Here is a 16959-nt window from a genome sequence, read left to right as displayed (position 1 = left end):
ACGGACACATTAGCGTGTGGCCCCGTGTTGACAATGCGCATGCGCCGATTGTCTCTGGTCGCTGCTCTCCACTTTCGTTTTGCTGTCCAGTCTTGTAACCGTCTTTTGGTCTTTCTTATTTCTTGCGCTTGTAGATTCTGCATATTATCTCTAAGGAATGGAATATTTTCTTAATATAGATAAAACAGCAGCAACTATCGTCTGTCAAATAGAGCTAGAATAGTTTTATGTTATAAGAGGATAACTACAATTACGATACTGCAAGTTTTCGGAAGTTACGGTGATAGTAGCTAGCTATCGTTCTGGCTGTGTGTGGACTGCCAATGGCGTGTGCAGAGACATCAGGTAGCTAGGTCTGCCAGTACAATGTCTCATCACTGCAACAATGTTACCAAGTTATCAGTACATTGTCATTGCTAGCTATCATGATTCTGTTCTATTTTACATTCAGAATGTAAAAGCTGCTTTTGGTTAAATGTTTTATTTGTTCTACAGATTACAGAGTAGGAGAGGTCCTGCTGAATAGGTGAGTTTCACTTTTACAGATACAGAGACTCATCATATCGACACACCTAGCTGTAAACCTGTGGCTTTTACAGATACTCAAATAACCAGAGACTCATCATATCGACACACCTAGCTGTAAACCTGTGGCTTTTACAGATACTCAAATAACCAGAGACTCATCATATCGACACACCTAGCTGTAAACCTGTGGCTTTTACAGAGACTCAAATAACCAGAGACTCATCATATCGACACACCTAGCTGTAAACCTGTGGCTTTTACAGATACTCAAATAACCAGAGACTCATCATATCGACACACCTAGCTGTAAACCTGTGGCTTTTACAGATACTCAAATAACCAGAGACTCATCATATCGACACACCTAGCTGTAAACCTGTGGCTTTTACAGATACTCAAATAACCAGAGACTCATCATATCGACACACCTAGCTGTAAACCTGTGGCTTTTACAGATACTCAAATAACCAGAGACTCATCATATCGACACACCTAGCTGTAAACCTGTGGCTTTTACAGAGACTCAAATAACCAGAGACTCATCATATCGACACACCTAGCTGTAAACCTGTGGCTTTTACAGAGACTCAAATAACCAGAGACTCATCATATCGACACACCTAGCTGTAAACCTGTGGCTTTTACAGAGACTCATCATATCGACACACCTAGCTGTAAACCTGTGGCTTTTACAGAGACTCAAATAACCAGAGACTCATCATATCGACACACCTAGCTGTAAACCTGTGGCTTTTACAGATACTCAAATAACCAGAGACTCATCATATCGACACACCTAGCTGTAAACCTGTGGCTTTTACAGAGACTCAAATAACCAGAGACTCATCATATCGACACACCTAGCTGTAAACCTGTGGCTTTTACAGATACTCAAATAACCAGAGACTCATCATATCGACACACCTAGCTGTAAACCTGTGTCTTTTACAGATACTCAAATAACCAGAGACTCATCATATCGACACACCTAGCTGTAAACCTGTGGCTTTTACAGATACTCAAATAACCAGAGACTCATCATATCGACACACCTAGCTGTAAACCTGTGGCTTTTACAGATACTCAAATAACCAGAGACTCATCATATCGACACACCTAGCTGTAAACCTGTGGCTTTTACAGATACTCAAATAACCAGAGACTCATCATATCGACACACCTAGCTGTAAACCTGTGGCTTTTACAGATACTCAAATAACCAGAGACTCATCATATCGACACACCTAGCTGTAAACCTGTGGCTTTTACAGATACTCAAATAACCAGAGACTCATCATATCGACACACCTAGCTGTAAACCTGTGGCTTTTACAGATACTCAAATAACCAGAGACTCATCATATCGACACACCTAGCTGTAAACCTGTGGCTTTTACAGATACTCAAATAACCAGAGACTCATCATATCGACACACCTAGCTGTAAACCTGTGGCTTTTACAGAGACTCAAATAACCAGAGACTCATCATATCGACACACCTAGCTGTAAACCTGTGGCTTTTACAGAGACTCAAATAACCAGAGACTCATCATATCGACACACCTAGCTGTAAACCTGTGGCTTTTACAGAGACTCAAATAACCAGAGACTCATCATATCGACACACCTAGCTGTAAACCTGTGGCTTTTACAGAGACTCAAATAACCAGAGACTCATCATATCGACACACCTAGCTGTAAACCTGTGGCTTTTACAGATACTCAAATAACCAGAGACTCATCATATCGACACACCTAGCTGTAAACCTGTGGCTTTTACAGAGACTCAAATAACCAGAGACTCATCATATCGACACACCTAGCTGTAAACCTGTGGCTTTTACAGATACTCAAATAACCAGAGACTCATCATATCGACACACCTAGCTGTAAACCTGTGGCTTTTACAGATACTCAAATAACCAGAGACTCATCATATCGACACACCTAGCTGTAAACATGTGGCTTTTACAGATACTCAAATAACCAGAGACTCATCATATCGACACACCTAGTTGTAAACCTGTGGCTTTTACAGATACTCAAATAACCAGAGACTCATCATATCGACACACCTAGCTGTAAACCTGTGGCTTTTACAGATACTCAAATAACCAGAGACTCATCATATCGACACACCTAGCTGTAAACCTGTGGCTTTTACAGAGACTCAAATAACCAGAGACTCATCATATCGACACACCTAGCTGTAAACCTGTGGCTTTTACAGAGACTCTCAAATAACCAGAGACTCATCATATCGACACACCTAGCTGTAAACCTGTGGCTTTTACAGAGACTCAAATAACCAGAGACTCATCATATCGACACACCTAGCTGTAAACCTGTGGCTTTTACAGATACTCAAATAACCAGAGACTCATCATATCGACACACCTAGCTGTAAACCTGTGGCTTTTACAGATACTCAAATAACCAGAGACTCATCATATCGACACACCTAGCTGTAAACCTGTGGCTTTTACAGAGACTCAAATAACCAGAGACTCATCATATCGACACACCTAGCTGTAAACCTGTGGCTTTTACAGAGACTCAAATAACCAGAGACTCATCATATCGACACACCTAGCTGTAAACCTGTGGCTTTTACAGAGACTCATCATATCGACACACCTAGCTGTAAACCTGTGGCTTTTACAGAGACTCAAATAACCAGAGACTCATCATATCGACACACCTAGCTGTAAACCTGTGGCTTTTACAGATACTCAAATAACCAGAGACTCATCATATCGACACACCTAGCTGTAAACCTGTGGCTTTTACAGAGACTCAAATAACCAGAGACTCATCATATCGACACACCTAGCTGTAAACCTGTGGCTTTTACAGATACTCAAATAACCAGAGACTCATCATATCGACACACCTAGCTGTAAACCTGTGGCTTTTACAGATACTCAAATAACCAGAGACTCATCATATCGACACACCTAGCTGTAAACCTGTGGCTTTTACAGATACTCAAATAACCAGAGACTCATCATATCGACACACCTAGCTGTAAACCTGTGGCTTTTACAGATACTCAAATAACCAGAGACTCATCATATCGACACACCTAGCTGTAAACCTGTGGCTTTTACAGAGACTCAAATAACCAGAGACTCATCATATCGACACACCTAGCTGTAAACCTGTGGCTTTTACAGAGACTCAAATAACCAGAGACTCATCATATCGACACACCTAGCTGTAAACCTGTGGCTTTTACAGAGACTCATCATATCGACACACCTAGCTGTAAACCTGTGGCTTTTACAGAGACTCAAATAACCAGAGACTCATCATATCGACACACCTAGCTGTAAACCTGTGGCTTTTACAGATACTCAAATAACCAGAGACTCATCATATCGACACACCTAGCTGTAAACCTGTGGCTTTTACAGAGACTCAAATAACCAGAGACTCATCATATCGACACACCTAGCTGTAAACCTGTGGCTTTTACAGAGACTCAAATAACCAGAGACTCATCATATCGACACACCTAGCTGTAAACCTGTGGCTTTTACAGAGACTCAAATAACCAGAGACTCATCATATCGACACACCTAGCTGTAAACCTGTGGCTTTTACAGATACTCAAATAACCAGAGACTCATCATATCGACACACCTAGCTGTAAACCTGTGGCTTTTACAGATACTCAAATAACCAGAGACTCATCATATCGACACACCTAGCTGTAAACCTGTGGCTTTTACAGATACTCAAATAACCAGAGACTCATCATATCGACACACCTAGCTGTAAACCTGTGGCTTTTACAGATACTCAAATAACCAGAGACTCATCATATCGACACACCTAGCTGTAAACCTGTGGCTTTTACAGATACTCAAATAACCAGAGACTCATCATATCGACACACCTAGCTGTAAACCTGTGGCTTTTACAGATACTCAAATAACCAGAGACTCATCATATCGACACACCTAGCTGTAAACCTGTGGCTTTTACAGAGACTCAAATAACCAGAGACTCATCATATCGACACACCTAGCTGTAAACCTGTGGCTTTTACAGAGACTCAAATAACCAGAGACTCATCATATCGACACACCTAGCTGTAAACCTGCTTTTGGCTTTTACAGAGACTCATCATATCGACACACCTAGCTGTAAACCTGTGGCTTTTACAGAGACTCAAATAACCAGAGACTCATCATATCGACACACCTAGCTGTAAACCTGTGGCTTTTACAGATCAGAGACAAATAACCAGAGACTCATCATATCGACAACCTGTAAAGAGACTCATCATATCGACACACCTAGCTGTAAACCTGTGGCTTTTACAGAGACTCAAATAACCAGAGACTCATCATATCGACACACCTAGCTGTAAACCTGTGGCTTTTACAGAGACTCAAATAACCAGAGACTCATCATATCGACACACCTAGCTGTAAACCTGTGGCTTTTACAGATACTCAAATAACCAGAGACTCATCATATCGACACACCTAGCTGTAAACCTGTGGCTTTTACAGATACTCAAATAACCAGAGACTCATCATATCGACACACCTAGCTGTAAACCTGTGGCTTTTACAGAGACTCAAATAACCAGAGACTCATCATATCGACACACCTAGCTGTAAACCTGTGGCTTTTACAGATACTCAAATAACCAGAGACTCATCATATCGACACACCTAGCTGTAAACCTGTGGCTTTTACAGATACTCAAATAACCAGAGACTCATCATATCGACACACCTAGCTGTAAACCTGTGGCTTTTACAGATACTCAAATAACCAGAGACTCATCATATCGACACACCTAGCTGTAAACCTGTGGCTTTTACAGATACTCAAATAACCAGAGACTCATCATATCGACACACCTAGCTGTAAACCTGTGGCTTTTACAGAGACTCAAATAACCAGAGACTCATCATATCGACACACCTAGCTGTAAACCTGTGGCTTTTACAGAGACTCAAATAACCAGAGACTCATCATATCGACACACCTAGCTGTAAACCTGTGGCTTTTACAGAGACTCAAATAACCAGAGACTCATCATATCGACACACCTAGCTGTAAACCTGTGGCTTTTACAGAGACTCAAATAACCAGAGACTCATCATATCGACACACCTAGCTGTAAACCTGTGGCTTTTACAGATACTCAAATAACCAGAGACTCATCATATCGACACACCTAGCTGTAAACCTGTGGCTTTTACAGAGACTCAAATAACCAGAGACTCATCATATCGACACACCTAGCTGTAAACCTGTGGCTTTTACAGATACTCAAATAACCAGAGACTCATCATATCGACACACCTAGCTGTAAACCTGTGGCTTTTACAGATACTCAAATAACCAGAGACTCATCATATCGACACACCTAGCTGTAAACCTGTGGCTTTTACAGATACTCAAATAACCAGAGACTCATCATATCGACACACCTAGTTGTAAACCTGTGGCTTTTACAGATACTCAAATAACCAGAGACTCATCATATCGACACACCTAGCTGTAAACCTGTGGCTTTTACAGATACTCAAATAACCAGAGACTCATCATATCGACACACCTAGCTGTAAACCTGTGGCTTTTACAGATACTCAAATAACCAGAGACTCATCATATCGACACACCTAGCTGTAAACCTGTGGCTTTTACAGAGACTCAAATAACCAGAGACTCATCATATCGACACACCTAGCTGTAAACCTGTGGCTTTTACAGATACTCAAATAACCAGAGACTCATCATATCGACACACCTAGCTGTAAACCTGTGGCTTTTACAGAGACTCAAATAACCAGAGACTCATCATATCGACACACCTAGCTGTAAACCTGTGGCTTTTACAGATACTCAAATAACCAGAGACTCATCATATCGACACACCTAGCTGTAAACCTGTGGCTTTTACAGATACTCAAATAACCAGAGACTCATCATATCGACACACCTAGCTGTAAACCTGTGGCTTTTACAGATACTCAAATAACCAGAGACTCATCATATCGACACACCTAGTTGTAAACCTGTGGCTTTTACAGATACTCAAATAACCAGAGACTCATCATATCGACACACCTAGCTGTAAACCTGTGGCTTTTACAGATACTCAAATAACCAGAGACTCATCATATCGACACACCTAGCTGTAAACCTGTGGCTTTTACAGATACTCAAATAACCAGAGACTCATCATATCGACACACCTAGTTGTAAACCTGTGGCTTTTACAGATACTCAAATAACCAGAGACTCATCATATCGACACACCTAGCTGTAAACCTGTGGCTTTTACAGATACTCAAATAACCAGAGACTCATCATATCGACACACCTAGCTGTAAACCTGTGGCTTTTACAGAGACTCAAATAACCAGAGACTCATCATATCGACACACCTAGCTGTAAACCTGTGGCTTTTACAGAGACTCAAATAACCAGAGACTCATCATATCGACACACCTAGCTGTAAACCTGTGGCTTTTACAGATACTCAAATAACCAGAGACTCATCATATCGACACACCTAGCTGTAAACCTGTGGCTTTTACAGAGACTCAAATAACCAGAGACTCATCATATCGACACACCTAGCTGTAAACCTGTGGCTTTTACAGATACTCAAATAACCAGAGACTCATCATATCGACACACCTAGCTGTAAACCTGTGGCTTTTACAGATACTCAAATAACCAGAGACTCATCATATCGACACACCTAGCTGTAAACCTGTGGCTTTTACAGATACTCAAATAACCAGAGACTCATCATATCGACACACCTAGTTGTAAACCTGTGGCTTTTACAGATACTCAAATAACCAGAGACTCATCATATCGACACACCTAGCTGTAAACCTGTGGCTTTTACAGATACTCAAATAACCAGAGACTCATCATATCGACACACCTAGCTGTAAACCTGTGGCTTTTACAGATACTCAAATAACCAGAGACTCATCATATCGACACACCTAGCTGTAAACCTGTGGCTTTTACAGAGACTCAAATAACCAGAGACTCATCATATCGACACACCTAGCTGTAAACCTGTGGCTTTTACAGATACTCAAATAACCAGAGACTCATCATATCGACACACCTAGCTGTAAACCTGTGGCTTTTACAGAGACTCAAATAACCAGAGACTCATCATATCGACACACCTAGCTGTAAACCTGTGGCTTTTACAGATACTCAAATAACCAGAGACTCATCATATCGACACACCTAGCTGTAAACCTGTGGCTTTACAGATACTCAAATAACCAGAGACTCATCATATCATCATCATCGACACACCTAGCTGTAAACCTGTGGCTTTTACAGATACTCAAATAACCAGAGACTCATCATATCGACACACCTAGTTGTAAACCTGTGGCTTTTACAGATACTCAAATAACCAGAGACTCATCATATCGACACACCTAGCTGTAAACCTGTGGCTTTTACAGATACTCAAATAACCAGAGACTCATCATATCGACACACCTAGCTGTAAACCTGTGGCTTTTACAGATACTCAAATAACCAGAGACTCATCATATCGACACACCTAGTTGTAAACCTGTGGCTTTTACAGATACTCAAATAACCAGAGACTCATCATATCGACACACCTAGCTGTAAACCTGTGGCTTTTACAGATACTCAAATAACCAGAGACTCATCATATCGACACACCTAGCTGTAAACCTGTGGCTGGCCCTGTGCTGCTTCTAGTGGTGGGATAAGTACCCAATTATCATACTTAAGTAATAGAAAATGACTCATGTCTAAGTGAAAGTCACCCAGTAAAATACTACTTGAGTAAAGTATTTGGTTTTAAATATACTTAAGTATCAAAGTAAATACAATTGCTCAAATATACTTACAGTTGAAGTCAGAAGTTTACATACACCTTAGCCAAATACATTTAAACTCAGTTTTTCACAATTCCTGACATTTACTCCTAGAAAAAAGCCCTGTCTTAGGTCAGTTAGGATCACCACTTTATTTTAAGAATGTGAAATGTCAGAATAATAGTTTAGAGGGACTTATTTCAGATTTGATTTCTTTCATCACATTCCCAGTGGGTCAGAAGTTTACATACACTCAATTATTATTTGGTAGCATTGCCTTTAAATTGTTTAACTTGGGTCCAACATTTCGGGGATCCTCCAACACACTTCCCACAATAAGTTGGGTGAATTTTGGCCCATTCCTCCTGCCAGAGCTGGTGTAACTGAGTCAGGTTTGTAGGCCTCCTTGCTCGCACACACTTTTTCAGTTCTGCCCACAAGTTTTCTATAGGATAGAGGTCAGGGCTTTGTGATGGCCACTCCAATTCCTTGACTTTGTTGTCCTTAAGCCATTTTTCCACAACTTTGGAAGTATGCTTGGGGTCATTGTCCATTTGGAAGACCCATTTGCGACCAAGCTTTAACTTCCTGACTGATGTCTTGAGATGTTGCTTCAATATATCCAGATAATTTTCCTGTCTCATGATGCCATCTATTTTGTGAAGTGCACCAGTCCCTCCTGCAGCAAAGCACCCCCGCAACATGATGCTGCCACCCCCGTGCTTCATGGTTGGGATAGTGTTCTTCGGCTTGCAAACCTCCCCCTTTTTCCTCCAAACATAACAATGCTCATTATAGCCAAACAGTTCTATTTTTGTTTCATCAGACCAGAGGACATTTCTCAAAAAAGTATGATCTTTGTCCCCATGTGCAGTTGCAAACCGTAGTCTGGCTTTTTTCTGGAGGTTTTGGAGCAGTAGCTTCTTCCTTGCTGAGCGGCCTTTCAGGTTATGTCGATATAGGACTCGTTTTACTGTGGATACTTTTGTACCTGTTTCCTCCAGAATCTTCACAAGGTCCTTTGCTGTTGTTCTGGGATTGATTTGCACTTTTCGCACCAAAGTATGTTCATCTCTAGGAGAACGCGTCTCCTTCCTGAGCCGGATGACGGCTGCATGGTCCCATGGTGTTTATACTTGCGTACTATTGTTTGTACAGATGAACGTGGTACCTTAAGACGTTTGGAAATTACTCCCAAGGATGAACCAGACTTGTGGTGGTCTACAAAAAAAAATCTGAGTTCTTGGCTGATTTCTTTTGATTTTCCCATGATGTCAAGCAAAGAAGCACTGAGTTTGAAGGTAGGCCTTGAAATACATCCACAGGTACACCTCCAATTGACTCAAATGATGTCAATTAGCCTATCAGAAGCTTCTAAAGCCATGACATAATTTCCTGGAATTTTCCAAGCTGTTTATAGGCACTGTCAACTTAGTGTATGTAAACTTCTGAAATACTGGAATTGTGATACAGTGAAATAATCTGTCTGTAAACAAATGTTGGAAAAATGACTTGTGTCAGGCACAAAGTAGATGTCCTAACTGACTTGCCAAAACTATAGTTTGTTAACAGGACATTTGTGGAGTGGTTGAAAAAATGAGTTTTAATGACTCCAATCTAAGTGTATGTAATCTTCCGACTTCAACTGTAAGTTTCAAAAGTAAAAATATAAATAATTTCAAATTCCTTATATTAAGCAAACCAGACGGCACAATTTGTGTTTAATTATATATATATTTTTACAGATATCCAGGGGCACACGAACACTAACATAGACATAATTTACAAGCAAAGCGTTTGTGTTTAGTTAGTCCACCAGATCAAAGGCAGTAAAGAGAACCAGGGATGTTCTCTTGAAAAGTGTCTGAATGGAAGTAAAAAGTACATTCTTTTCTTTGGGAATGTAGTGAAGTAAAAGTTGTCAAAAATATAAATAGTAAAGTACAGATACCCCCAAAATCTACTTAAGTAAAAATACTTTAAAGTACTACTTAAGTACTTAATACCACTGGCTGCTTCCAGCCTCTTGCTTGGATGTGTATGTGTGTGCACTTTCCATGGGGTAGGGAATTGACAAAAACAGACAGCAAAAAATGATGTATTCTCTACATTATCAGCTAAGTGCAAGGAAGAAATGAAAACCGTCAGACACTGTGTGTCGTGACAACAGTAGTTTAGTTTGACACACAGTAGGCAATTTTTAAAATTTAACTAGGCAAGTCCGTTAAGAACAAATTTTTATTTACAATGACATCCTAGGAACAGTGGGTTAACTGCCTTGTTCCGGGGCAGAGCGACAGATAATTTACCTGGTCAGCAAGTGGGTTTCGATCAAGCAACATTTCGGTTACTGGTCCAACGCTCTAACCACTAGGCTACCTGCCGCCCCAGCCCCACTCCCCAGCTATGTGCTCTAAGAAGGAGTGTTTCTGGACCAGAATGCTCTCTCATCCCCAGAGTGATGCAGGAGCAGCTGGATGAGGTGCCATCAGACGTCCCGGTAGTGGTCTCCACAAAAACCCAGGAGGTGGAGAGTGATCAGGAGCAGAAGATTGTGTCACAGCTAGCTGTGATGATACGGACCATCGGAGACGCCGTCAAGAAGGACGGGAAGCTGGACGAGTCAGTTGCCATTGCTTTGTGTCTTACAGTACCTGTTCAATTTCTCAAACTGTTCTTCTTGTGAATTCACGTTGATGAATTTGATGCAAAGACTACCCAGCAAACTGGGAACATTCCCATAACATTATCTAAGAATCACATTAAAGTTCTAGTTAGGGCGTTATCTAACATTAGCCTTTTACTCTTACAACCTAATGAATGTCCCTGGGAACCAATTTTGGTTTGCTGGGTAGGTAAACAAATATGAATTTAGAGTACACTTACCGGTCAAGAGTTTTAGAACACCTACTCATTCAAGGGTTTTTCTTTATTTTTACTATTTTCTACATGGTTGAATAATAGTGAAGACATCAACATTTTGAAATACCTCATACGGAGTCACGTAGTAACCAAAGAAGTGTTAAACAAATCAAAATATATTTGAGATTTTTCAAATAGCCACCCTTTGCTTTGATGACAGCTTTGCACACTCTTGGCATCCAACAGTGTTGAAGGAGTTCCCACATATGCTGAGCACTTGTTGGCAGCTTTTCCTTCACTCTGCGTCCCGACTTATCGCAAACCATCTCATTTGGGTTGAGGTCGGGTGATTGTGGAGGCCAGGTGATCTGATGTAACACTCCATCACCCTACTTCTTGGTAAAATAGCCCTTACACAGCCTGGAGGTGTGTTGGGTCATTGTCCTGTTGAAAAAAAAAATGATAGTCCCATTAAGCGCAAAACAGATGGGATGGCGTATTGCTGCAGAATGCTGTGGTAGCCATGCTGGTTAAGTGTGCCTTGAATTCTAAATAAATCACAGACAGCAAAGCATCCCCACACCATCACACCCCCCCCCCCCCCCCTCCTCCATGCTTTACGGTGGGAAATACACATGCGGAGATCATCCGTTCACCCACACCTCGTTTCACAGACACGACGGTTGGAACCAAAACTTTCCAATTTGGACTCCAGACCAAAGGACACATTTCCACTTTAGTAGTGGTTTCTTTGCAGCAATTTGTGCATGAAAGCCTTATCCACACACTCATCTGAACAGTTGATGTTGAGATGTGTCTGTTAAATGAACTCATTTATTTGGGCTGCAATTTCTGAGGCTAGTAACTCCAATGAACTTATCCTCTGCAGAAGAGGTAACTCTGGGTCTTCCTTTCCTGTGGCGGTAATCATGAGAGCCAGTTTCATCATAGCACTTGACGGTTTTTGCGACTGCACTTGAAGAAACTTTCAAAGTTCTTGAAGTGTTCCGTATTGACTGACCTTCATATCTTAAAGTAATGATGGACTGTGGTTTCTCTTTGCTTATTTGAGCTGTTCTTGCCATAATACCAAGTAGTGCTATCTCCTGTATACCCCTCCCCTTGTCATAACACAACTGATTGGCTCAATGCATTAAGAAATTCCACAAATTAACTTAAGAAGGCACACCTGTTAATTGAAATGCACTCCAGGTGACTACCTCATGAAGATGGTTGAGAGAATGTCAAGTGCAAATCTGTCATCAAGGAAAGGGGTGGCTGTTTGGTGTGACCAAACTTTTGACTGGTACTGTATGTGTGTCTATCTGTGTGTTAGTTTACAAAGGTCTAAGTCAGTCGTCTAATTCCTACCATACCTCCAGTGCGATAGATGGAATGGTGGGGAAAATGACCAGCCAGACCAGCTACTGGAAGTTGGTAGAACAGGTATTTGAGGACAGTCAAATCACCTGGGAGAGAATTGCTGTGCTGTTTTACGTAGCAGGGAGGATAGCCGTCAAGGTATGTTATACAGTGTTTTTGTTACTTTGTTATTATTATTATTGGATGTACAGTACAATCAGTGAGCGTGTGTGTGTTTTAAATCACTCTTTTCGTCTCTGTTAGGTGGTGATTGCTAACATCCCCCAGTTAGTGAAGGACATACTGAAGTGGACTCTGGACTACTTCAGAAGAGAATTACTGGATTGGATCCAGAAACATGGAGGATGGGTAAGCTATGGATACCATCAGAGGCTGCCCACAAGTGTTTCCCCTTTGTAATTCAAATAAACCAAATTGGCAATATTCTATGTTGATATAAACTTGGTATTGGTTGTAGAGTAGTGGCGCAGCGGTCTAAGCACTGCATCTCAGTGCAAGATTCAGTCTGGACTGAATCACATCCGGCTGTGATTGGGAGTCCCATGGGACAGTGCACAATTGGCCAAGCCTTGGCCGGGGTAGGCCGTCATTGTAAATAAGAATTTGTTATTAACTGACAACCCTAGTTAAATATAGGTTACATAAAAATAAATTGTGGTTTAAACTATTGTTAGAGAAAACAGAACTTGGATTGTCATTGATTTCTTTCTGCCCTCTTCTCCCCCATTTCTTTTCTCTTCTTCCCCTCTCTCCTCATCTTTATTTGTTCCCACTCTTTCTCTCCCCCCCATCTTTCTCTCTCTACCCAGATGAACAGTTTTGCTGAGCTGGCACGTGTGCAGGTGGAGAAGATGTCCCCTATGAGCACCTGGTCCTCAGCGTTCATCCTGGTCTTCCTCGGAGGTGTCATACTGGGTAGTGTTATCACCTGGAAACTGGCCAGGAGGACCTGACATACACACACACACACATACATTTGTTTACGTAGTCTATGTATTATTAGTTACCTACCTTCTGGTTTGCTCAGGATAAATAAGATGACCAGATGCTGCTGAAAGTGGTGTTGGAGAGCCAGTAGGAGCCAATCTTTTCTCTGGTAAAAACAAAAAAGAGATCCCAGTGCAAAGATTGGGGGCATTCCCCCGTGTAGGGTGCTGTCTTTTGGATTGGACATTAAAACATGTCCTGACTCTCTGTGGTCAGTAAAGATCCCATGGCACATATTGTAAGAGGGGTGTTAACCCTGATGTCCTGGCTAAATTCCCAATCTGGCCCTCATACCATCACGGTCACCTAATCATCCCCAGTTTACAATTGGCTCATTCATCCCCCCCTCCTCTCCCCTGTAACTGTTCCCCAGGTGGTTGCTGTAAATGAGAATGTGTTCTCAGTCAAACTTACCTGGTAAAATAAGGCTTAAATAGAATAAAACTCCTTTTTATCAGTGCCTTCAATAAGTTATTACACCCCCTGGACTTTTTCCACATTCTGTAGTGTTACAAAGTGGGATTAAAAGGGATTTAATACATTTTTTTGTCAATGATCTACACAACATACTCTATCTCTGCACTTAGCAAAATAGTGTAATCTGCACTGCTATTTTAGTCTGTTAATCAGTTAGTCTGACTTTTCTCTCATTGATTTAATTGACTTATTTCAGTAATTTTAGGGTTTTCTGTGTAGTTGTCTAATGTTGGTGTGGCAAATTATTCTGTTTTAAACACCATTATTGCACACACAATGAGTCCATGCAACTTATTATGGGACTTGTTAAGCACAACTTATTTAGGCTTTCCATAACAAAGGGGTTGAATACTTATTGACTCGACATTTCAGCTTTTCATTTTTTATTACTTAGTATAAAAAAAATCTAAAAGCATAATTCCACTTTTTACATTATGGGGTATTGTGTGTGGATCAGTGACACAAATTCTCAAAGTAATCCATTTTTAAATTCAGGCTGTATCACAGGAGTGTGAATACGTTCTGAAGGCACTGTATATATTGACCTACAGTAATGAAACCAAAGTGTTGGGGCAGAGCTCAGTACATTTTGTCTCACTACCCTTACGGGGAAAAAATACATTAATTTCACGTGATCACGTGTTTAACATGTGATCTTATGGGAAGTTAATGTGATAACATGTGACTACATGTTAAAGCAACACGTGATATGAAATTGCAAAATATCAACAAGTGATACTATGAAACTACACCTCACAACATTTGAAAGTCTTTCACATGTGAAACTGCAATTCACATGTGAGGTGAAAACATGATATTCTCACATATGAAAGGGTGGTGTGAACTCTATTGAATACATGTGAACAAATGGTTTCACATGAGAACAACTGAGCTCGCATGTCTGTTTTTGTTTTCAAATGTGAAAATTTCAGCTCAACATGTGAAGTTATTTCACGTGTAAATATGATTTCAAATGTGAAAATGTGATTTTCACATGTGAAACTGCAACAAAAATGTATATCATATGAAGTGTTCCAAAACCACATGGTTTCACATGTGAAATAAAATGTTGTGTGCAAAATCTGGTAATGTCACATGTGAAATCATGTGTTTTTGTCCTTAAGGGTATATCATCATGTTTGTTGGTATCCTGCTAGACCAGGGTATCTGTGCCTGAAATGAGAAACCAGTGTAATGAGAAACGAGTGTAAGCATAACAGACAGCCAAGCATCATGTTATGTGATTGGTTTTAACAGAAAGGTCATTTTTCAATACTATATTATACAGAAATAACACATGAATACCGATTGAATCTTTTTTAAGTTTATGAAAATGTATGAAACATGTATTTTGATAACAAAAAAAACGTCTGGGACGTTTGACTTGAATGTAATGTATTAAATGGGACATTTTATTAGGATAAACAAAATAAATATGAGTTGACGATGTTTATTCTGCAATAATCATGTTAACTATTACCCCTAAAAGTCCTCAACATGAGTCAGTCAGTCAGCTCCATAATATCAGTCGTGATAGTAATTGTTAGCTAAATGTACCCAAAAAAATGCACAGGACACAAATAGAAAATTTTGGCATAAGCTTTTAATATTTTTATAGCGTTTTTGACGTTTTCTCTTTAAATTGGATTTGTTTTTTTCCAGTTAATTTTGTGGGTATTTCGTTTTATTATTCTTGTTTTATTTTCCTATCTGTAATGGAGAAGAGTTTAAGTTTAATTAGCATTCACTTTCAAACTTTCATACTTTTAACAATAGAACTGTGTTTAAGTCTCTTTTTTTCACAAACTTGGTTAAATTATTACTGTTTATTCATTTTTTTCTTTACACATTTCAAAAATATAAAAGGTAAATAATAAACATTCCATTGAAATATATTTTATACAGTTCTTGATTATTTCATTTTTTTCTGTGTTATGACATTAAAATTGTATCCAGCATCAGTCTTTCTAGCATAAACCCCATTCAGTGTTATTGTAGTAGCCTTCTCTTCTCCCGCCTCTGTCTTCCCTCTCTTTCTCCCCTGATAGGAAAGTGGCATGGCTGCACCCAGTGCCTTATTCGCTTAGCGGCGATGTAGTCACAACAGTTGGCAGGACCAATAGAAACATTAGCTGCATTGGTGCTAGTAGTGCAATGTTCTTTCAAATGTAAAATTCATAACACAAATCACCGACAACATGAATCAGACAAAAGAGTAAACAAGGCACCAAATTATAAGAAATTAAGTCAAAACACCAAATAAGGACAATTAACAGAAAACGACGATATTGACGTATCTGTATCTAGAGGGGTAGAATAAGAGATACATCTACTGTTATAGACAGAAGAAGTGACAGGCAGAATGATATATAGAGATGTACAGATGCAAATGACACTGGGACATGTACAAATGGAACAGAATGGACAGATTGGCACAATGCTACTAGCACTGCTGAGATCTCCCAAACGGAACAGAATGGACAGATTGGCGCTATGCTACTAGCACTGCTGAGATCTCCCAAACGGAACAGAATGGACAGATTGGCGCTATGCTACTAGCACTGCTGAGATCTCCCAAACGGAACAGAATGGACAGATTGGCGCTATGCTACTAGCACTGCTGAGATCTCCCAAATGGAACAGAATGGACAGATTGGCGCTATGCTACTAGCACTGCTGAGATCTCCCAAACGGAACAGAATGGACAGATTGGCACAATGCTACTAGCACTGCTGAGATCTCCCAAACGGAACAGAATGGACAGATTGGCACAATGCTACTAGCACTGCTGAGATCTCCCAAACGGAACAGAATGGACAGATTGGCGCAATGCTACTAGCACTGCTGAGATCTCCCAAA

General features: G+C 40.3%; 1 protein-coding gene across 1 annotated transcript; it reads left to right on the top strand.

Annotated features, from left to right (window-relative positions):
• Positions 1 to 50: 50 nt before the first annotated feature.
• Positions 51 to 15995, top strand: LOC115110050 (apoptosis regulator BAX-like). The gene is made up of 6 exons (XM_029635382.2): positions 51 to 345; positions 496 to 526; positions 10849 to 11013; positions 12636 to 12774; positions 12880 to 12984; positions 13446 to 15995. The coding sequence occupies exons 1-6, from the start codon at positions 324 to 326 to the stop codon at positions 13587 to 13589; spliced, it is 606 nt and encodes a 201-aa protein (XP_029491242.1). The 5' UTR covers positions 51 to 323; the 3' UTR covers positions 13590 to 15995.
• The last annotated feature ends 964 nt before the right edge of the window (positions 15996 to 16959 follow it).

This window comes from Oncorhynchus nerka, linkage group LG26 (genome assembly GCF_034236695.1).
Source record: "Oncorhynchus nerka isolate Pitt River linkage group LG26, Oner_Uvic_2.0, whole genome shotgun sequence".
In the NCBI taxonomy this organism is placed as follows: Eukaryota; Metazoa; Chordata; class Actinopteri; order Salmoniformes; family Salmonidae; genus Oncorhynchus; species Oncorhynchus nerka.
This window is presented reverse-complemented; position numbering and strand designations above follow the sequence as displayed.

What these genes read in the sequence shown, in the direction of transcription:
- LOC115110050 (XM_029635382.2), top strand. Translation starts at nt 324, where the DNA reads ATGGCGTGTGCAGAGACATCAG. An exon ending in AAGGACGGGAAGCTGGACGA is followed by an intron (nt 11,014 to 12,635) that starts GTCAGTTGCCAT and finishes CCATACCTCCAG; the next exon opens with TGCGATAGATGGAATGGTGG. An exon ending in TCCAGAAACATGGAGGATGG is followed by an intron (nt 12,985 to 13,445) that starts GTAAGCTATGGA and finishes CTCTCTACCCAG; the next exon opens with ATGAACAGTTTTGCTGAGCT.